General features: G+C 38.9%; 1 protein-coding gene across 2 annotated transcripts; it reads right to left on the reverse strand.

Moving 5' to 3' along the window:
- Positions 1 to 259: 259 nt before the first annotated feature.
- LOC133441860 (protein Smaug homolog 2) lies at positions 260 to 14713 on the reverse strand. Of its 2 annotated transcripts, XM_061719585.1 has the most exons (13): positions 14423 to 14713; positions 12458 to 12886; positions 11882 to 12352; positions 11446 to 11685; positions 11256 to 11365; positions 10841 to 10927; positions 10246 to 10507; positions 9987 to 10072; positions 9185 to 9300; positions 8736 to 8928; positions 6218 to 6344; positions 4861 to 4944; positions 260 to 3451 (listed from the first exon to the last, which is right to left on the reverse strand). In XM_061719585.1, exons 2-13 carry the CDS (start codon positions 12651 to 12653, stop codon positions 3423 to 3425), a joined length of 2001 nt encoding a protein of 666 aa, XP_061575569.1. In that variant the 5' UTR covers positions 12654 to 12886; positions 14423 to 14713; the 3' UTR covers positions 260 to 3422. The 2 variants fall into 2 exon arrangements, 1 of the variants encoding a protein (XP_061575569.1); XR_009782501.1 differs by lacking the exon at positions 260 to 3451 and having other exon boundaries at positions 8744 to 8928.
- Positions 14714 to 23571: the final 8858 nt, after the last annotated feature.

Below are 23571 nucleotides of genomic sequence, written 5' to 3' on the forward strand. Positions count from 1 at the left end.
TTATTTTGTTATTTGAAAAATTTTAAATTTGTTTAGTTGATGAGAAAATGTTTCTCTATTTTTCTTAATTTTGTGAGGGGGGATATATATTGTTTTTTGGCACTGATTACTCCTATGTGGGATCAATAAAGTTCTTATTTTTGCCATCTGAGAAAATTAAAAATATATTTGGTGCCTTACTGTTTCCCAAGTATATTAGTGCGTGTGTGAATGAATAAATGAGACGTAAAACGTAAATTTCTTTGTAGAAAGGCGCTTTATGAAAATAAGTCAATTTACTTGTATTAGTTTACAGCGCAGTCTTGCCACATCCAACATGGCGGCGACGTTGATGTATCGCAGCAGCGGGCAAAACCACTCGATGTGGTGTCTACGTATTTATGTCTATGAACCGTAACCACGTGCAACCGTGAAACAGATGTTTTCCTTTCTTAAAAATCAGCTTTCTAAAAAGAAAATCTAAGCCGCAAACAGACACGGGGACAAAGCACAAGTGAAGTTGCAAAAGAACTGAACCTCTTTATTTGGACTGTCAATGATCCGACGGATGTTGCACTTCAGACCATTCACACATATGAGTGACAGTAAAAAAGTAGAGTGTAAGCATGTGATGCAAAAAATTTCATAAAATATTAGAAAATGTCCAGGGGAGTTATTAGAATTCGATAGAAATTGTACAAGATAAACTACAGTATGTGCAGTGTAACCTACAGCTGGCTGCATTAATTCAACAATTAGAAGCCTGGCAGGTACATTAACATGCCCTCAGGACCACGTGATAGACATCCCCATATGACACAAGCTTTGTACCTCATTGTGGATGCTTGGTATGTTAAATACATCAGTCTGAATTTATGAAGTGCATTTCCCAACTCATTTCACGCATCACTGGAATGTAAACATGGAGTAAACATATTCCTTGGCCTGTTATTAGTGTTCAGTTTACTCATTATCACATAATTTGTGACACAGATAAGCATTTTCATCCCCTGCTGCATCATTATGAACATTCACTGGCAGAACTCTGTATTGTACCTCTGTATCTATTCGAAGCAATAGGTAGGTTGTTCAAAGCAGCAGACGTTATGAAAAGGATGATCTGAGTCATCTGTAACAACATAGTTGATCAACAGTATAGTGAATAGTTAAAAACCAGACAGCGTGTCTTAAAGCCAGCATCGTTAACTCATGTGGAGTCCTTTGTGGACTTGAGTATAATGCTTTTACTAAGTCAGATCTATCCAAGAGCCTGCTCTGAAGAAATCCATGACTAGAATACAACCACTATTAAAATAAAACATTTTGAGGATGCTGGAGCTGAGAATTTCAGGCACCACATGAACGATTTATCAGGACATGATGGCTAACAGTTTAATCACCAGGTAAAAGAAGCTTTTCTTTCTCATAACCACATGACCAAAAAGCAGATGTTGCAAGCCTCATACTGTAGGTGCAACTTGAAAAATCTAGTGAGACTCATATGGAGTCCACAGATTTGGGTGAAGGAGGGGCTGTAGCAGACTTATTTTCAGGCTCTACCACGCCACCTCATGTGTGAGAAGGCTTCAGTTCTTTCATGTGTTACATAGTGAGACAATGGATTATTCATCACATAATATGAATTGGGCATTATCCCAGAGAGATGTAAACAGTGACATTTAGGCGATATAAACATACAACATTAGTTGCAGTATCTCTGCTCTCAGCTGTTGGCGACACCGGGCACCATCAACCATCATGTTCTCCATCTACAACAGTGCTGTATTAGTGTGTCAAAACATGCAAATATAGAAAATAAGCATAAGTTATCAATATCAAGGGAGAGTAAAAAATACAATTGGAAAAGATATCTGCAAATAACCACCTTTACTAGACAGACCTCCTATGGCTCTGCTGAAATAATATGTGAATGGGTTTCCCTGCCTTATGAAGCAACCAAAAGTGATCCAAAAGTAAGACCACATTACACATACATGCACCTCCGGCTCTGCCACATTCAAAGACAGAGGCAGTATAAGACAGCTTTTGATTCAACACTGATACCACATGATAATGTTAGGGCTGAGACTGAAACACACCAAGACACAAACAGAAAAAAAACATGGACACTGTCAAGCACCTTGAAAAGATTCATGATTCATCAAATCATCACATTGGCCATTTGAGGAAGAGGGTGCCGCGAGGGTGAAGCGTTGCGCTGCAAGCGTTCATTTATTACATGATCGAGCTTTACATTGCAAAGCCAATCTTAAGGGAGCCAGAGTGCTGAGATGGGTTTCATTTAGCTTTCTCACCCAGAATGGGATTGTAAATTGAGAAAATTCTGGTCTCCTCGCTTTTATCAATTCCACATCCAGCCAGCGCTCATACAGTACAAACCTCACCAGCCCTTTCTTGTCCCTCTGGGATTTCCCCGGCACAAAATGAGATTCATCATCATTTATGTAGCAGGGCATTAAAATAAAGAGAGACAAATTGCAGCTGGCATTAATTCTTCAAACTGCTTTTTTTTTTTTTTTTTTTTACAAATTATACCATCTTGCTGCATTTCACAAGAAATATATTTCTCAAGTTAACAATCGCACAACCCTCGTCTTTGGCTTTGTAGAAGTTCAGAAGAGGACAGTCACTCCTACTTTGACTATGTGTTCGGGGAAAATAACTAAGACTAAAGTTATGCCTGAAATTGAATAACAAACTTTTCGTTGATTCTTTTGGAACTCCCTGACCTGCTTTTGTCACAAAAACTAAAAAAAAAAAAAACTAATAAAAAAAAAAAAGAAAATTCTCAAGAGGACAAAATGAACCAAGGAAAACCATACAGGTTTAAACCAACACAAGCCCTGACTAGCACTGCATATAACATTAGCATGGTCAGGGAAGTCAACACCTGTAGAATTTCAGAGTGTACCATAAGCCCAATTATAGTTTAGTCCCTGATATCCGAGATAATTTAATAAAAAAGTGCCTTATTTCTGGCTGGGTGTCTTTTGAATTTACGAATTTCATGGTGCAGGGGCTGTGGCTGTCAGTGTGATGGGGATAGAATGCCTTATTCCAAGGCAGCGGGAAAAAAGAAGAGCAATTCAGGGTAAGATCCCATAAAGACAGCACCAATCCACTGTTTTTCTCTCATCATGGTAAACTGAGTCTCTGCACATCATGCCACAGTCCTGCAGGTGACACGGTGCAGCTGAAACAGTTCACCTTTTTTCTGTTCTACAATATAATAATCATCTGTATTCCATTTATAATAAACTTAGTTGTATATAATAGAGTACAAAAATATTAGAGAACATATACACAGTTTTTTTTTCTGTCATATTGTAGTGACTGCTTTGCCTGGTTTTCTGAAGCATTCATTTATCTTTGTGCTGAACCAAACAGGCCTCGACCCAAGTGTAGTTTCCCCTCTGTCCTTTTCATATTGTTGATGTCCGGTCTGTTCCATCTGAGAGGAAAACAAAACACGCTCAGACAATGTACTGCGTAATACACATTTCAATGTTACAAGGAACTTCTGAAGAAGATGTATATTACATTTTTGCTCTTTCTTGAAGAGAAAACAGAATTTATTGTCCATTCATTTTACAATTCCCTGCATGATTTGCATGTATTTTCTACTATTAAAGCTTTTGAACATTGTATTTGTTGCATTTATTTTCCACACTTGTGGATACTAATGACTCATCCCACAAACAGAAAAAAATGACATATTGCCTTGTACATTTTCCTTTTTGTTTTTGTTCTTGTTCCTCCTTAATCTGAAATAGAATAAAGAATACTGTGCTAAATACTAGGGCTGCCAACGATTATTTTTAAATTACAATATATATTAGAATAGTTTTACAAAAGAAGAATTTCAAAGATGAAAATTAATATTCAAAGATGGAAAAACCCGCTGCCCGCTGTAGCAGAGACGCGGCTGCCTGCTCTGCGAGTTTCACCAAATGAAGCCTGCTGTATTTGGGACAAGAATCACGTCCTTAAATTGCCTGCACAAAACTCTTTATCAGTGCTCAACGTTTGTTTATTGTTGTTTGTTTTAGGCGCAGGGAGTGTGGTCTGCGGTCTTGGTCATTAGTTGATTTATTTGTTTTTATGTAGGTAATACATTGTCAAATATGTTTAAATTTAAGTAAACAACCTATACAAGTAGTTATGTCTTTTTATTGTATTGTCTTTGTGTACTGCTACTGAAAAAGTTTTCCCATTGAGGGAGAAATAAAGGATAATCTAATCTATTACTTTGTCCTATTATTGCCGTAATGCATGTCATTGACAAAATCCACAACCAGGTGTTTTTTTGAGAGGAAATATTTGAACGTCATTTTTGACAACCCTACTAAATACAAAGTATCAACTTTAATTTGAGCTCATTCACATCAGTAAAGAAAAATCTGTGTTAGTGACATAACATTTGCTTTCTGTGGTAGACAAGTCGTTCTTAGAGAATGACAAAACTTAAAAAAAACAAAAAAACTCATTGTTCTCAAGTGTTTTGATTGTATAAAAATAAAAGAGCATTGATAACCTTACCCACCTCCAAGCAAAATACCCCAATTTGAGCAAAAATGATTCCTTCATATGTCAGTACCACAGAAACGTGGGTTACATATTCGTAAAATTTACATACTAAAATATTACAAAGCTGTTCAAATTGAAATTTGTGGAATCCATGGGTTGACTACAAAGTACAACATGATCCATATAATTCTATGGGCTACATTGAAATGCACAGGGGAAACTGGGTGTGGTACATTCTTGAAAAACATCTTTGTTTGTGTTTTCAACATGGAGAAGTGTGTGAAGTTTGCAAACCAGAGTCCTGTATATAACCGAGCTGGAGGCCACACTCACCCCCTAAGGCATGCTCCGTCATACTGAGGCACAATGACTCCAGCGTGGGGTTGATCTCCAGGTCAGCACCTGGAACTTGGCATTCTAGAGAAAAGAAGAACAGTGTGAATCATCAGGAATATAAAGGATTATCATCATCCAGCACCACCTCATTCGTCTTCCCACAAAAAAAATATAACAAAGAATCTGGATCAACATTCTGCAAACAGCTCTTTCCAAAGAAGACATGTGCACTTTTATAACTTTTAGATGTACAATTTTCAGTATAACAATACAAATATGGCTTATTAGGACTTAGTAAGTGTTGAGAATTGATATGTAAACAAATCTGGTGGCCCAACAATCTAAGTATGTTGTGATCAATCAGGGATGCAACAATTTTAAATTCCTAATAAAATAGGATCAAACTTCAAACAATTACATTAAATGTCCTTCTCTTCAACTACTATCCCATATAGAAACACTGTCAATTAAATAAAACAGACTACCGGTAAGTAATTTTCTAATTAATAGTCGATATTCCCCTTAAAGAGGTTGCAGTCAACTGCTTATCATCAAAAACACAAATGAAACTTAAACGATACAGAAACAAGCCATAAAACTTGCGTTGGTGTTGATTTCTAATTACATTTACAATATAAATGTATAACTTCACGGGTAATAACATTTTCTTTTGCAAAGGATTCAGTGGAGGATTCTTACTTTTAGATCCTCCAGCAATACTCCTCGCCCTTCACTCCTCCACAAGCATTTTAGGAATCGAGACATGCTTTAAAATATTTTTTCTCACAATTTTCAGTCATGAAAATACTCAATATAAAACTGATGAAAGAAATAATTGAAGGTAAAATTGGATTGCTTGTCTGTGTGGCTCCAAGACCAACCAAGTAAATGGCAATGTTGATTGTGTGAAAGGACTGAGTGCAAAATGCTGCTGTCATGTCTTGGGATGTTTTTAGGTTTTTTTTTATACGTTGAACAAAGATGAAGCAGCTCTCTGTTCTGCCATCTGAACAGTTTAGCTTCTTTACCAACAGTTGTGCAGCACGAACCGCCTGGAAATCATCAGAATCAAATCCACCTCTTTGAAATTATCTTTATAGCATCTGCAGTTTTATCAAGAAAAAAATTGCCCATTTTACTTTTACTGAACTATAAGAGATTTAAAATACAGGCTCAACATAAGCATATATGGACAATGTTAAACATGGTCAAAATAAAAAAGGCCAACAAGACAGATGTTATTGTATGTCGGTAAAGGACATGATATATCCACATCTAAACAAGGACGGAGATAGCCTGTGGGCGAGTGCAGGAACCCATGCTAATGGGGAATACGCTTGACCTTGTACGATACCTTGCTGCTGGAACATGAGCATGGTTTGTGGGGATGTGTGGACAGGGAGTGAGTGCGTCCGCTGCACTGAGCTGCGACTCTGACTTGGCATGCTGTTACTGCCCCCGGGGTTGGCAAACCACAAGTTCTGTAACAGAGGAGACAAGATCTCTTTACATGAATGCAACTTATACAGGAGGTTGACGTGGTGAACATCTTTCAGTCACTAAATACAAATTATGCCATTTAAAAGAAAAAAAGAGAAGAATTTCCCCTTTTATTGTCAGCTGTACTTCAATTAACCCCTTGTCTCCTTGGCTGGCTTCAAACCAGGGTACCATCTTTAGTTTCAGTGCACTATAGATGGAACCAGTTCATCCATTTTTAATGCAAGGTAAAGCTTTAATCAGCAAAATATAACCAGAACATTTAGCAGATCTCATTTGGGAGACCATAGTTGCTGTGATAACAGTGATTTTCTTTGATTTCAACAACAGGCCCATGCAACTGCACATGACTCCTCTAGAGTTACTACAGAGAAAACTCTTCAAATAATAGAAAACGTCATGATACAAAACCCAGATATGCACACACCACATATATGAAGCATTTTTGTTTTTGTGTACAGCAATACTTTTAAGACAACCCGAGCCATAGAAACATCTGAGCAAGTTATAAGTATGTTGGAAATGTAAATTTAGCTCTTGTATGAATTAACCTTTCACAGGAATCCCAATAAATTGTTGCCTATATAAATATTTAAAAAAGACTCCAGATTACTTTTTTTCCCTTTCTTTTTTAAATCATTTTAAAAGGAATTTACTGAGCATAGTTTCATGCTGTTCAGTGCAAACACCTATCAAATTTAAGACTAAATTGTTTGTGATAAGATTATAGTTTTTTTTTCTGTGTTTGCACTTCAATTTTTCACAAGTGTCAAGTTTAATTGGCTTAAAATACCATTTGGTCTAAGGCCTTGAACATGGCGTCTCGCCAATGCACTTCTATGTTAAAGCGTTTTGCTGCCACTTGGAGGCAGTCTCAGAAATGAGGAACAATCTGAGGCGTGGACTACTCTTGGTTGTCATAGTAGACAAAGATTTGCTTTGGGATGGAGTGAAAGTAAGTGTTAAAATAATAGATTTAACCATTTTGTTTTTATAGTGTGTGAGTTTCACAATATTATCCAGTCAGAATACTACACAGTAAAGGATTTCATTCACAACCAACCAGTGGCCCAAACTACAAACATGGGAAATCTAACACTATCTCTTATAAAGATGACTTTGTTTCAAAAGAAAAGAAATTAAACAACATAAACATGTTTTTTTTTAAAGCAAGAGGAAATAACTGCAAAAAAGGTTAAGACTGATTTTGATCTAAAAATTCCCGGAAAAAAGTGCTTGTATGAAATCCTGGAGGCAGCGTATCCAGGAACGTGTTACAGAACCTTACAGTGGGAGGAGAGTCAAATTTGGCATGAATGTTACATATTATGTTATACAGGATTCATATAGGATTTTCTTTTTCAAGGTCCCGTCCACACAACAGGATTTCTGATTTTAGCTACCATTCGTCAAACTCGATTCTTTCACTTTCAACACACCTCCATGGGGACATCTGATAAGACAATCTGTAGAATAATTAAGACGACCTGGACTTTAAATCAGCTTGATTATCTTGGAGTGTGTGGCTTCACTTTCAGCCAATCAGCACTCAACCTACATACAGCAACACCTCTGAGCTCTACATGCTATTAGCTTTTTGGAGGCAACCACTGACTGAACAGCAACCTCTCCTGTTTGTATGGACCAAACTTAAATAAAAAATAAAGAAATAAATAAAGCTCTAACAAACAGCATGCAGTTTTGATGACTGAAAAAGAAATTATGTCAGAGGTTGATGACACTGATGTCCAAGGAAAAGAGGGTGAAAGAAAAAACACTTGGCATGTTTTCCTCTTCATATTGCCATGAGCAGAATTACAGAAACAATCGCACTGCATTAGGTTGTTTGGTGTTGATGCATGTGTTGCGGATGTGTGAAAACAGCGGCACTTGTTATCCAACAGTACCTAAAAATGAAGTGAAACGTAGAAATAGGCATGACAATTTGTTATAGGCTCCTATCAAAGCAAACAACACCCATGAGCTCTTCTTATTAGTTGATCTTGACAAAGAATCGGGGAAGACATGGCAAGGACACACCTGCTGGTCTTTAGGAAACTGTCCTCAAGTCTTCTGTTATTGCGGAAAGGTCTGAAAACCTTCTTAAGATCCCCTTTTCTCCTTTGATTGTAGCATCCACCAAATACAGCATCATGTAGCACTGAATTAATACTCTAAATGCTGGCTAACAAAAGTTGTAATATTATTCAAGCGCTGAGAGCCGAGGGTGGCCATGTGATGTCATTATCAAATCAAAAAGAACTCTGTACACAAAGTGTCAGTAGATGCAGTAGTTTGGCTTGTTGGCTTGTTTAAAGCTACACATACATGACATTAAGTGGTATTTCAACATCATGGACAGAAATACTGACTTGTCTACCCTGGGCTGCAAGTGCAGGACTAGTGAGTGTGTGGCGTGGAGATGCTCCCCCGATCCCTCCAGGAAGACACATGCGTCCGGCTGGAAGTCCACGAGGGGTCAGTTGGAACTGCCTTTGGCCCCGCCGCCCGACCCCTCCACTCACAGAGCCTGCTGTGGGGAGGGAGTTTGACCCATAATTCCAGCTGGAAAAGCAAAATAACAAAAAAGGAACAGAAATTAAAAAAGCAAAAGCAGAAATTATCTGTCAGCGGCTAAAGCTATTTCATATGAAACAATATTAATACATTTAATGAGAAAGAGAGAGCGAGCGAAAAAAGGGAAGGAGAATCAAAGTCACAGCCAGTAGGGATGACTGCAGAAGAATGCTAATTTAAGCTAATGTGACATCTACGCTGCTTAACAGGGAGATCAAAGGTAAGTTGAAGACAGCGGTCTCACCCTTTCTGTCGGTATGCAGGCATGTCTAACATAGCTTTCCGAGGGAAAAGGCGCAGCAGTTTGAGGACCTGCTGCTTCCAGGAGACCAACCTTTTCTTCTGTGTTTCTGTGAAAGCCTGTCAGAAACAAGACAAAAGAGATGGGGAAAAAAGGCAAAAAAAATTTAATGTTCAGTTTCAGAAGATGCTTTTAGAATTTTGTGATTTTTTTATTCCATTATTTATTCATCATTCCAGGAGAAACGTCTATGCGGATGGCTCCTGAAATGGGATTCAAGATCCTCTAAGCGGGGTGTCACAGATCACAGGGGGGTGTGTGAGGTCTTTGACCTCACGGAGATTGTCAAGAATAGTTACATATTGAATAACACCTCAGCTTTTACAATAATTTTAGAAAGTCTGCCAATAGCAAAATACGACTGTGCAAACAGCTAACTGATTTGCTAAGGAAAAATTGCTCAAAATGTTTTAATCTTTTAGAAATGAGGGAGAATTCAAGCAAAACATTTGGGAACAAATTATCTAGGTGTCATTCAACTCTGACCAGATGCATGAATACTATTGTCCACAAAACACTCCGCTTAGCTCCTGTTGCTAACATGCTGCCAAAGTTATAACTTTGCATCTAGTTCTCAATAGGTCTATTATCTAAGATAGTCTAACAAAACTAGAGGTGAATGAAGTTAGGTAATTGTATCGCAAGCTAGAAACCTATTTTCTATTTTTTTTTGGGGGGGGGAGGGGCATGCCAATAGGAATAGAATATATTTAGCAAACTGAAGATAAAAAATGTTCCTTCTTACCTCATGTGAGAGACCTTTCTCGATGAGCTGAAGGTAACAGCTGATATTTTCCTCATCAGGCCTTGACACCAGCAGCTGGGTGCACACTGAAATGATAAAACAAAAAAAGGCTGCTTATTATTTTATTGTTCTGGTGACTGTTTCTTAGGTAGGTGTTCAAATTATATCAATGTGCCAAATCAAATCAGATTATAGAACCAACAATTTTAATATTCGATGTGTCATAAAATCCAGGGAGGAAAAAAAACACCAAACTTACCTTTACCCATGACACGGGTGAACTGTCCAGCAATGTCGCCCTCTGAAATGGGTGTGGTGGAGGAGTCTCCATCACAAGGGGGTGGGTTCTGAGACGGGAAGCTTTCTGAACCCGGCTCTTTATCTGTTCCTGTTTTTGTGACGTCTGATGGAGACGTGGCCTTGTCCATGGCAGACTGTGCTGCATTTGCCTTAATGGGTGTGATGATGATCTGTTGAAGCTCCTGGAGGGCATTGCGCATGTTTCCCCCCTCCAAAATATCCTGACAAGTGAGCACAAAATCAGCAAAACATATATTCCAAGTTATTCATGAAAGCATATTGAGTTTGATGTAAATGTTGTGAGTACAGGGAAAGATTTCCAATTTGGAAATTTATATCAAAGCATTAGCAAAGCAAATATTTGTAACACTGAAACGTCTAACGTGAATACTCTGAATCCCTACCAGCAGTGCTCTGTCTGTTTTATTGCCAGCCAGCGGAACGGGAATTTCCCAAAAGAGCTAAATCAATCTGAGTCCCTTTCTCATCAGCACCAAGGAAAATTCATTAGGAAAAGCGAAAGTTTTTCAGTTAAAGGTCACCATTCACACTACCTTTTCTAAAGACTTGAGTACGCTTTGCCTTTCTCGAAGTTTCTGGATACTCAAAGCAATCTTATGTCGCGCTCCTTTCGTGACATTCTAAAATGGAGAGAGAGGAAATCATAAGATGATATGACAAAGTCATTTCTTGTGGGAACACAAAGCAATTTATACCATTACTAAATAACAAAACTAATCCCCATCTGATTTCGATAGGCCAAGGGGCACAGTCAAAAAAAGAAACAAAAAACAGAAAATTAAAAATAAAAATTGTTTGGATTATGTGTGACAGGTTCAATATAACTGCAGGGTGCTTTGTTTAATGTCATGCCTCATTAACATTTGATGTATTATCATGTTGTACAGCAAGGGAAAAACTGTAGAGAACTTAAAAAACTCTATGAAGTAAACAAAGAGGACTAAAAACCTGAGACTCCAGATGATGTTCTGTGAGAATCATCATCTCCTCATAAGTCATCTGTGAGAATAGTGATGCATATTTGTGAAGGCGGAGACTCTTCAACCATGTTGGAACATCTAGGGGAAAAAAAAAAAAAAGACTTATCAAAACGAAATGTTATGAGTTTCCTTGACTTGGTCAAGTTATGAAGTAGGACCTTTCATGCCACTGCCATCCTCTTGGAAGGTGTTGCGAGCGGAGCCCTGCTCTTCTGTCTGCTCGCTGCCTGAAGAAGCTACACTGCTCTGGGGTGAAAGGGGTGCGTGGTCTGGTGGAAGGAAGTTCTGTCGCCCCCCAGTGTCATCCTGGCATATCCACTCAGAGCCAAAAGCCTGGGGGCTTGATGTAATGGACATGGACTTCTTTAGAGGGCTAGGTTGCATCTGCCCAACCAAACCTGGCAAGAGTATCAAGAGGAATGACAAAAATAAAATAAGTAAAAAAACACACCTTAGTGTGAAAAATGAACAATGAAATTTAACTGAAAATATATATATAGCATGTCCACAATTAATGTAAATGTTACAACATAAAACGTCATCCTCTTGTTTTTCACTCAATTAAAATAGTAATAGAAGAATAATATAAATTACCTGTACTATTGCTGTTGATGGGTGAGGACATCCCGCCTGGGAAAGGCACATGTCCGTTCTGCCCTGCTGGAGATGTGCTAGATGAAGGAGACTTGTCTTGCCACGCATTCCCAGGATCCAAAGCCTCAGCAGAGCTTGGCCATTCATCTGAGCCCTGGCGTGGGTGGTATGGGCTGGAAGGTGCCCGAGGTGCATAGCCACTGGAAAGGTGCTCCTCCAGGTGGTTTAGCCACATAGCCAGGGAGGTGCGGTCATCCAGTGTGGTGGCAGGGTGGATGAGTGCGTAGGAAAGCAGTTGTCTGCTTTCTTCTACAAAGAGGCTACTTTCAATAGTGTGGCTCAACACTTTTTGCAGCAGCTTCATATATTCACATTTGGCCTCACTATTACGTGGCTGAAGCAGTGGCAAATGGGACAACAGGAGGGACACCACTTTTTCTTTCGGCTCCTGATGCCACTGGCTGACAATTGCTAAAGACAAAAGACAAACAGCATTTTACCAGAGATAAATACTATAGTATTTTTATCATAGCTTTCTTCATAATCTGATGGGATGAAATTTAAACCATAAGCTACCTGCATTGTTAGCCTCAGCTTCAAGGATGTGAATCTCTGTACAGTCTGCCAGCCAGTGTTCAAGGCAGATGTGTAGGAAGCGAGCTTGGGTGCGGGAGACCCTCTTCAGCAGGGACAAGAGTGCCACCGTCTGTTCACACTCATTCCAGCCTTTGAACCAATCTGTGAGGATACCTACCTGGTCTCGGAACATCATGGCGTGTCTCCTTTGCAAGGAGATCAGGAATGTGTTGATGTGGCTAGGCTGCTCTCTCAGACAGAGAGAGGATAAGTCCAGCCCTGCACAGCAGGGTTATCTTTTCAACAGTCCTGGGATCCCCTCAGACTGGACCGAGGGGCCCTCACATGGTTCAGGTGTTGGAGGAACTACAGGCAGTTATCGTTGTGTGGATATTTGGGAAAATGTCTTGAGGTTCAAATATCCGGGAACTGTAGTGGGTAATCAAAAACAAAAAATAAATCGAATCGTCCTCTGGTATCTTTTTTCATTAACACCTCAACAAATTACATTTACATTAATTCTAAGGACTTGAAAGTGTATTGTGGGCCTCTGGTGAGCTTTGCAAAGTTTCACTAATACAAAGATGAAGAATTATACCAATAATTGGAAAGAAAGGAACAATGATGATGCACATTGCTAGCTGAGATGTAAGCAATATATACAGTACTCGAGTTGAGGGGGGATGAGGGGGGATGGCATCCCCCCTGAAATAAAAACGGTCAAAATCATCCCCCCTGTAAAATTGCCATCCCCCCTTTCTATCCCTTATGTCATTTCATCAATGAATGTGGTTTTACTGCTATTTCAACATTTAGAGTCATCACCAGAAAAATAACACCAGAAAAATGTGACAATTTTCACCTGTTTCAGGTAAATTTTCACTTGAAATAAGTAGGAAAATCTGCCAGTGGAACAAGATTTATTTTCTTATTACAAGATTTTGAGTTTTTGCAGTGATCCATTTTACTTATCCTGTGAAGGACAGAGTCATATTGATAAGTTCAGAAAACTGATTTGATGTAAGCCCAGTGGATATTTAAAGCTTACAGAAGGCTGCATTTAACTGCTGCTATGTCATTCCTGCAGTATTTCTGCAGGTGTTTTGGTCACTGCTATTATTTGTAATATATTAAATCATTTGTAATCAGCACAAATTATCTGTCCCCATATGATAAAATCCACCATCCCCCCTGATTTTTTTTTTTTACAACTCGAGTACTGAATATATATATATATATATATATATATATATATATATATATATATATATATTATACACACAGACACACACACACAGTCAGTCTAGTCTTAATAAGCTTGATTAATCTTACTAATCTTGATTAATTTAAACTAATAATAGGGCATGTATTCTGACAAGATGTGCAAATGCTGCAATGCAAAAGATAAGAGGTCTCATTAAAAACTGTGAAAGGAAAACAAAACACTTAATGAAGCTGTTTTAGGAAGTCCTATATCCCGTGTTTACAACAGGCAATAAAAACCAAGTGTATCTGCCACCGAGCAGGAGAAGAACAGACTATTTTTAAAGCCCAGCAGGGCCAGGCTGGCTACAGTTACATGTCAAACCCATCCCGGCCAGGACGGCTCACTTTACAGCCTGCCAGGCAATAGGCGTGTGCCTTTCCCAAAGTTTTGGGGCAACAAACTTTGCTTGGTCTGCTAATACTCAGGAGGATTTCTGCATGAAAGGGGGGGGACATTACAGTGTCTGAGCCCTGGGCAGCAGTTAGCAGGGTTAGCTGAGCCGGCCTGCTCTCTGCTGAGGATTCAACATTTGTATTGTTTTTCCCGTTGACGCTGTTGCTACTAACCCCCTCCCCCGAGCCTAATCCACACTCTGCGGGGCCAAACGGGGGCATCGACAACGCGTTAAGGTTTAACATATCAGCAATATTCGTGAATCGCAGTGTACCACACATGGGGGTGAGGAGGTTTGTGTTTACCTTGGTCGGGTGTCACCTGTTAGCCAGCCGTGCTAACGCATAGCTAGCTCGACGGGACAGAGAGCTCGGCGCTAGCGCTAACAGATGCAGCTACCGCTGCTCAGCTCAAACAAGCGGAGATGTCCATCCCGTGGGCGGTGTTCTTTCACGATATTCTTTTACAGTGGTGTGTCTCTGTTGTTTCAAAAAAATACTGTGTTCAGGAAGGTCTGTACAAAATGTGAATTGGAAATACAGAAAATAAGGAGTGTACGCCTGTGGAAATCCACTTCGATTTTGAGTTGACGTAAAGACGTAGGCACGTCGTCGTACGTCATGACGTAGGCGATGTTTGGTCCCGCCCATTGGTTTCATTGATGCGTCTGTTATGTGGGCCGCTTGGAAATGTATAGTAAAAAGCTGGCACAAAATATGTGTGATTAACAGAGGTGTCAAAAGTATTCACATGCATTACTCAGGTAGAAGTATAGATACTAGAATTTAAAAATACTCCTGGAGAAGTTGAAGTATCAACTCAAGTTTTTTACTCAAGTAAAAGTATAAAAGTACTGGTACTGGTTTCAAAACTACTTAAAGTATAAAAGTAAAAGTAATGTAAGGGGGGAAAAAGCCATTAAGGACAAAAGCCATTGAAAATGAATGCATCTTAGTATAATGCAAATATATTAAAGAACCATATATGTGTACTATTGAGCATTAACATGTGTTTCAGAGAGCAGAAGATATGATGACTAGTTGAAGTATTGTAATGGTGCAAAAAGTCAAACTTCAGAGGCATGTTATCATTTATCCTAACCTTTATTGGAATGTACATCCAAGTTTAGTTGCAGGAATCTGAGGGCAACGGATGTAAGAACAAAACTGGACAAGAACATCTGAAACAACCGCAACCAAATTCACTCTATCCGGATGGAGCAATTTAACTGGATAGTTTTTATTTAAAGGCAGAAATGAAATAGAGTAACGAGGCTGTTTTTAAAATGTAAGGAGTAAACAGTACAGATAATTGCGTGAAAATGTAAGGAGTAAAAGTAAAAAGTCGTCTGAACTCCAGTGAAGTATAGATAACCAAAATTTCTACTTAAGTAAGGTAACGAAGTATTTGTACTTCGTTACTTGATACCTCTGAAAATATGTGTGATTAAATGGATAATTCATGGTATATTCAGTTCATGATGATTCTGGGGAGACTGCTTTTGCGTAATATAAATATAATAATATAATATAATAATATCATATCAACAATTTCTGTCTTTGAAATTAAATATTTTTTGTCAATGAGACAATTACTTTTTCCTCTGTTTACTTTAAAAGCCATAAAACGTATACAAATTTCTGTTTATGTCTGTAAAATGTCCAAGTACATTTCATGAAGATCAAATAATATTAAAAGAAAAAATGTAAAACATGGTTTTAAAGTGCCAGAGTAATGAGTCTGTAAAGAGGTGACCCAGTACGTGTGTTAATGTGACGCATAAGGTCAGAAGTGGAGTCTTTATGTGTGATTAAATGGCTAATTCATGGACTGCTTTTGCTTATCGACAAAATATAATAATATCATATCACCAATTTCTGTCTTTGTTCAATAAAAAATGAAATCTTTTTTGTCAATGAGACAATTACTTTTTCCTCTGTATGCTTTAAAAGCCATAAAACATATCAAAATTTCTGTTCATGTCTGTAAAATGTCCACGTACGTTACATTGATGCGACTGCGGGCCGCTTGGAAATGTGCATCTGTAATAGTAAAAGCTGGCACGAATATGAAGGATTAAATGGCTAATTCATGGTATATTCAGTTCATGATGATTCTGGGGAGACTGCTTTTGTGTATCGACAAAATATAATGATATCAAATCAACAATTTCTGTCTTTGTTAAATAAAAAATCAGAATCAGAATCAGGTTTATCAGAATCAGTAAGAAGTTTATTGCCAAGTAGTTTAACACACACAAGGAATTTGTTGTGGTGATTGGTGCAATACAAAAGAACAAATAATATTAAAAGAACAAATGTACAACATGTTGGTTTTAAAGTGCCAGAGTAATGAGTTTGTACATAGGTGACCTAGGATAAGTGTTAATGTGATGCATAAGGTCAGGAGTGGAGTCTTTACGTTAATGTAACGTAGAGTGGGGTGGGGGGACAGTCTGTGGTAGACGGAGGAGAGGGGGGTTCGGGGCCTTGTTCTCGAGGACAGCTACAGTCGGGAAAAAACTGTTTTTATGGCGTGATGTTTTGGTCCTGATGGACCGCAGGAAGAGGGAAGAGTCTGGAACAGTTTGTGTCCGGGGTGGGAGGGGTCTGCTGCAATCTTTCCTGCACGCTCCAGGGTCCTGGAGGGTCCTGGAGGCGTGCAGGTCCTGGAGAGATGGGAGGTTGCAGCGAATCACCTTCTCTGCAGAGCGGATGATACGCTGCAGCTCCTGTCCTTTACAGTGGCAGCAGCGTACCAGACGGTGATGGAGGAGGTGAGGATGGACTCAATGATGGCCGTGTAGAACTGCACCATCATTTTATTTGGCCGGTTGAACTTCTTCAGCTGCCGCAGGAAGTACATCCTCTGCTGTGCTTTTTTGGTGAGGGAGGTGATGTTCAGCTCCCACTTGAGGTCCTGGGATATGATGGTCCCCAGGAAGCGGTAAGACTCCACAGTGTCTGCTGGGGAGTCACACAGGGTGAGGGGGGCAGGTGGGGCTGCGTTCCTCCTGTAGTCCACTATCATCTCCACTGTCTTTAGAGCGTTGAGCTCTAGATTGTTATGACCACACCAGGTCACCAGCTGGTCCACCTCCCACCTGTAGGCGGACTCATCACCATCAGAGATGAGTCCAATGAGGGTGGTGTCATCCGCAAACTTCAGGAGCTTGACAGACTGATGACTGGAGGTGCAGCTATTTGTGCAACCTGATCTCACAAAAATCCGTGAAATGCCCACGACCTCTCACCACTATTTTCCGTGGTACCAACACGGAAACTGGTAAAATTACGTGTGGGCACCACGGATATTGTACCATGCAAAGTCAATGGGATCCGTGGTCGTGATATATACACGAATTATGACATTATTATTATTTATATATTATTCTTATTTATAGTGGCTAAATTATGCGTTTTTGTCGCGCAAGGTACGGTTTTTTACTGTCAGTTTGTAAAAACATGTTTTTAACGCTGTTTTAGCAGTGTTTTTATGAGGTTTTAATCTGACCACCACGGATATAGTACTATGCAAAGTCAATGGGGTCCGTGGTCGTGATATATACACGAATTATGACATTATTATTATTTATATATTATTCTTTGTTATAGTGGCTAAATTATGCGTTTTTGGCGCGCAAGGTACTGATTTTTAATGTCAGTTTGTAAAAGCCCGTTTTTAACGATGTTTTAGCAGTGTTTTAATGAGGTTTTAATCTGAGCACCACGGATATAGTACTATGCAAAGTCAATGGGGTCCGTGGTCGTGATATATACACGAATTATGACATTATTATTATTTATATATTATTCTTTGTTATAGTGGCTAAATTATGCGTTTTTGGCGCGCAAGGTACTGATTTTTAATGTCAGTTTGTAAAAGCCCGTTTTTAACGCTGTTTTAGCAGTGTTTTTATGAGGTTTTAATCTGACCACCACGGATATAGTACTATGCAAAGTCAATGGGGTCCGTGGTCGTGATATATACACGAATTATGACATTATTATTATTTATATATTATTCTTTGTTATAGTGGCTAAATTATGCGTTTTTGGCGCGCAAGGTACTGATCTTTAATGTCAGTTTGTAAAAGCCCGTTTTTAACGATGTTTTAGCAGTGTTTTAATGAGGTTTTAATCTGAGCACCACGGATATAGTACTATGCAAAGTCAATGGGGTCCGTGATATATACACGAATTATGACATTATTATTATTTATATATTATTCTTTGTTATAGTGGCTAAATTATGCGTTTTTGGCGCGCAAGGTACTGATCTTTAATGTCAGTTTGTAAAAGCCCGTTTTTAACGATGTTTTAGCAGTGTTTTAATGAGGTTTTAATCTGAGCACCACGGATATAGTACTATGCAAAGTCAATGGGGTCCGTGATATATACACGAATTATGACATTATTATTATTTATATATTATTCTTTGTTATAGTGGCTAAATTATGCGTTTTTGTCGCGCAACATACTGTTTTTTACTGTCAGTTTGTAAAAGCCCGTTTTTAACGCTGTTTTAGCAATGTTTTTATGAGGTTTTAATCTGACCACCACGGATATAGTACTATGCAAAGTCAATGGGGTCCGTGGTCGTGATATATACACGTTTTATGACATTATTATTATTTATATATTATTCTTTGTTATAGTGGCTAAATTATGCGTTTTTGTCGCGCAACGTACTGTTTTTTACTGTCAGTTTGTAAAAGCCCGTTTTTAACGCTGTTTTAGCAGTGTTTTTATGAGGTTTTAATCTGACCACCACAGATATAGTAGCCTACTATGCAAAGCAACCTGATCTCACAAAAGTCTGTGAAATGCCCACGACCTATTTCCGTGGTACCAACACGGAAAGTGGTATAATTCCGTGTGACCACCACGATATAGTACTATGCAAAGTCAATGGGATCCATGGTCGTGATATACACACGGATAATGCCCACGACCTATTTTCCGTGGTACCAACACGGAAAGTGCTATAATTCCGTGTGACCAACACGGATATAGTACTGTGCAAAGTCAATGGGATCCGTGGTCGTGATATATACACGTTTTTTGACATTATTATTATTTATATATTATTCTTTGTTAAAGTGGCTAAATTATGCGTTTTTGTTGCGCAAGGTACGGTTTTTTACTGTCAGTTTGTAAAAACATGTTTTTAACGCTGTTTTAGCAGTGTTTTAATGAGGTTTTAATCTGACCACCACGGATATAGTACTATGCAAAGTCAATGGGAGGCGTGGTCGTGATATATACACGAATTATGACATTATTATTATTTATATATTATTCTTTGTTATAGTGGCTAAATTATGCGTTTTTGGCGTGCAAGGTACGGTTTTTACTGCCAGTTTGTAAAAACATGTTTTTAACGCTGTTTTAAGAAGAGACAGGCGATATTTAAAGTTTCTCCCATTTCGTCAACCACAGGGGATTCCCTGGGCGTCCCCTCTACGTCATAGAGTGACGAGGGGGGATCCTGATCACGTGACGGATGCCCCCGAATGAATTTTTAATGAATGGTTCCGCGTTACACCAACGCAGAGCCTACGGCGTAGGGTACGCTCGAGTTTTTTTTTTTTTTTTTGACACTGTGTACAGGTGGATGATCCGTGATCATGGGAATGACTACATGGGGGCCCTTGAGGGAGGTTTCTTACTGGCTACTGAGATGTCATTGATAAATGCCCTATGTTTGTTTAAGGAGGGAGGTGTGGTCATTGCGGTTACCACATTTTGAGATCTGTGGAGTAAAAACAGCCTTCAAAATACTTTTTTATTTCTCAATACCCCTGACAGGAAACACCTTTGTTTATAGTAATAATTAAAAAAAAAAAAAAAAATTCATTTCTTTTTTTTTTTTTTTTTTGGGGGGGGGGGCCTTATGGGCCCCCCAACAACTCGGGGCCCCAAGCAGTTGCCTGCCTTGCCTGTTCACAAGCTGCGCCCCTGCCGGTGCGTGTGTCCGACAGAGCCGCGCAGTTCCTGGCCGACTCATCATCATCATCATCATCATCATCATCATCATCATCATCATCATCATCATCATCATCTTCATCATCATCATGATCATCTTCATCTTCATCTTCATGATCATCTTCATCATCATCATGATCATCTTCATCATCATCATGATCATCTTCATCATCATCATCATGATCATCTTCATCATCATCATGATCATCTTCATCTTCATGATCATCTTCATCATCATCATCATCATCTTCTTCATCTTCATCATCATCAATATCATGATCATCTTCATCATCATCATCATTATGATCATCTTCATCATCTTCATCATCATCATCTTCATCATCATCATCATGATCATCTTCATCATCATGATCATCTTCATCATCATCATCATGATCATCTTCATCATCATCATCATCATCATCATCATCTTCTTCTTCATCTTCATCATCATCAATATCATGATCATCTTCATCATCATCATCTTCATCATCATCATCTTCATCATCATCATTATGATCATCATCATCTTCATCATCATCATTATGATCATCTTCATCATCATCATCATGATCATCTTCATCTTCATCATCATGATCATCTTCATCTTCATCATCATTATGATCATCTTCATCATCATCATCATCATCATCATCATCTTCATCATCATCATCATGATCATCTTCATCATCATGATCATCTTCATCTTCATGATCATCTTCATCTTCATCATCATCATCATGATCATCTTCATCATCATCATCAATATCATGATCATCTTCATCTTCATCATCATCATTATGATCATCTTCATCATCTTCATCATCATCATCTTCATCATCATCATCTTCATCATCATCATCATCAATATCATGATCATCTTCATCTTCATCATCATCATTATGATCATCTTCATCATCTTCATCATCATCATCATCTTCATCATCATCATCATCATCATCATCATCATGATCATCTTCCTCATCATCATCATCATCTTCTTCTTCATCTTCATCATCATCAATATCATGATCATCTTCATCTTCATCATCATCATTATGATCATCTTCATCATCTTCATCATCATCATCTTCATCATCATCATCATGATCATCTTCATCATCATGATCATCTTCATCATCATCATCATGATCATCATCTTCATCATCATGATCATCATCATCATCATGATCATCATCATCATCATCATCATCATCTTCTTCATCTTCATCATCATCAATATCATGATCATCTTCATCATCATCATCTTCATCATCATCATTATGATCATCTTCATCATCATCATCTTCATCATCATCATCATGATCATCTTCATCTTCATCATCATGATCATCTTCATCTTCATCATCATTATGATCATCTTCATCTTCATCATCATCATCATCATCATGATCAGCTTCATCATCATCATCATCATCTTCATCTTCATCATCATCATCTTCATGATCATCTTCATCATCATCATGATCATCTTCATCATCATCATGTGACCTTCGGAAGTGTCAAAGGTCACCGCGTCTGTTGCTTTTCGGCCTGAAAAGACTATTTCGTGTCTTTTTTTGCATAGTTCCCTAACGCTTTGAGCTAAGACACTGAAATTTTAGATTATGTATCAGGAGGTGACTTTCATCCACTGTGCGGATTTTCAGATCTGTGTGACCTTCGGAAGTGTCAAAGGTCACCGTGTCTGTTGCTTTTCGGCCTGAAAACACTATTTCGTGTCTTTTTTTGCATAGTTCACTAACGCTTTGAGCTACGAGACTGAAATTCTAGACTCTGTATCAGGAGGTGACTCTCATCCCCTGTTCCGAGGTCCAGACCCGTGCGACCTTCGGACGTGCCAAAGGTCACCGTGTGTGGTGCCTTTTTCGGGCCTTTGAAATGTTTTTTGAATAATTCACTAACGCTTTGAGCTGGGAGACTGATTTTTGACTATGTTGCAATGCAGAAGGCCCTTTGCTAGGATCTTTTTGTCCTGTGGCTGTACGACTTCCACAGAGCTAGTTGGCATTGCAGAGGGTTCACAGAGTTGACACTTGGCAAGCCCAATCTAAGCCCCATATGGAGGCCACAGGTCGAGTTTTACTTGGTTTGGTCAAATATTGTGGCAACGTTGTCCGTTCGAATGTTGGAAAAGGTGACGTTTCAAAGCCCCGCCCATCGAAAAGTACAGGTCCGATCTGCACCAAACTAATGTCTGCCTGTTCAGGGGATGCCCCCAAACAACATATAAAAAATTCAGACTCCTAGCTAAAGGTGTTAGTGAACTATGCAAAAAAAGACACAAAATAGGCCCTGTTCCATTAGTCAGGAGGCTCTCAGAGCTAGAGGTTTCTACACCCTCCTAACCAGCCAGAAAGTTTTAGAGGAAACACTGTTGCAGAAGTCATAGAAATCTGAATTTTGTGATGATGTGAACAGGCAAGGCAGGCAACTGCTTGGGGCCCCGAGTTGTTGGGGGGCCCATAAGGCCCCCCCCCCAAAAAAAAAAAAAAAAAAAAAAAAAGATTTTTTTTTTTTTTTTTTTAATTATTACTATAAACAAAGGTGTTTCCTGTCAGGGGTATTGAGAAATAAAAAAGTATTTTGAAGGCTGTTTTTACTCCACAGATCTCAAAATGTGGTAACCGCAATGACCACACCTCCCTCCTTAAACAAACATAGGGCATTTATCAATGACATCTCAGTAGCCAGTAAGAAACCTCCCTCAAGGGCCCCCATGTAGTCATTCCCATGATCACGGATCATCCACCTGTACACAGTGTCAAAAAAAAAACAAAAACTCGAGCGTACCCTACGCCGTAGGCTCTGCGTTGGTGTAACGCGGAACCATTCATTAAAAATTCATTCGGGGGCATCCGTCACGTGATCAGGATCCCCCCTCGTCACTCTATGACGTAGAGGGGACGCCCAGGGAATCCCCTGTGGTTGACGAAATGGGAGAAACTTTAAATATCGCCTGTCTCTTCTTAAAACAGCGTTAAAAACATGTTTTTACAAACTGGCAGTAAAAACCGTACCTTGCGCGCCAAAAACGCATAATTTAGCCACTATAACAAAGAATAATATATAAATAATAATAATGTCATAATTCGTGTATATATCACGACCACGCCTCCCATTGACTTTGCATAGTACTATATCCGTGGTGGTCAGATTAAAACATCATTAAAACACTGCTAAAACAGCGTTAAAAACATGTTTTTACAAACTGACAGTAAAAAACCGTACCTTGCGCAACAAAAACGCATAATTTAGCCACTTTAACAAAGAATAATATATAAATAATAATAATGTCAAAAAACGTGTATATATCACGACCACGGATCCCATTGACTTTGCACAGTACTATATCCGTGTTGGTCACACGGAATTATAGCACTTTCCGTGTTGGTACCACGGAAAATAGGTCGTGGGCATTATCCGTGTGTATATCACGACCATGG

Source organism: Cololabis saira, chromosome 4, assembly GCF_033807715.1.
Source record: "Cololabis saira isolate AMF1-May2022 chromosome 4, fColSai1.1, whole genome shotgun sequence".
NCBI lineage: Eukaryota > Metazoa > Chordata > Actinopteri > Beloniformes > Belonidae > Cololabis > Cololabis saira.

Excerpts from the sequence above, each read along its gene's own strand:
- LOC133441860 (XM_061719585.1), bottom strand. The coding sequence starts at position 12,653 with ATGATGTTCCGAGACCAGGTAGGTATCCTCACAGATTGGTTCAAAGGC. Across the intron at positions 12,353-12,457 it reads AGCTGAGGCTAACAATGCAG|CAATTGTCAGCCAGTGGCAT; the intron begins GTAGCTTATGGT and ends TTTTGTCTTTAG. Across the intron at positions 11,366-11,445 it reads GGATGGCAGTGGCATGAAAG|ATGTTCCAACATGGTTGAAG; the intron begins GTCCTACTTCAT and ends TTTTTCCCCTAG.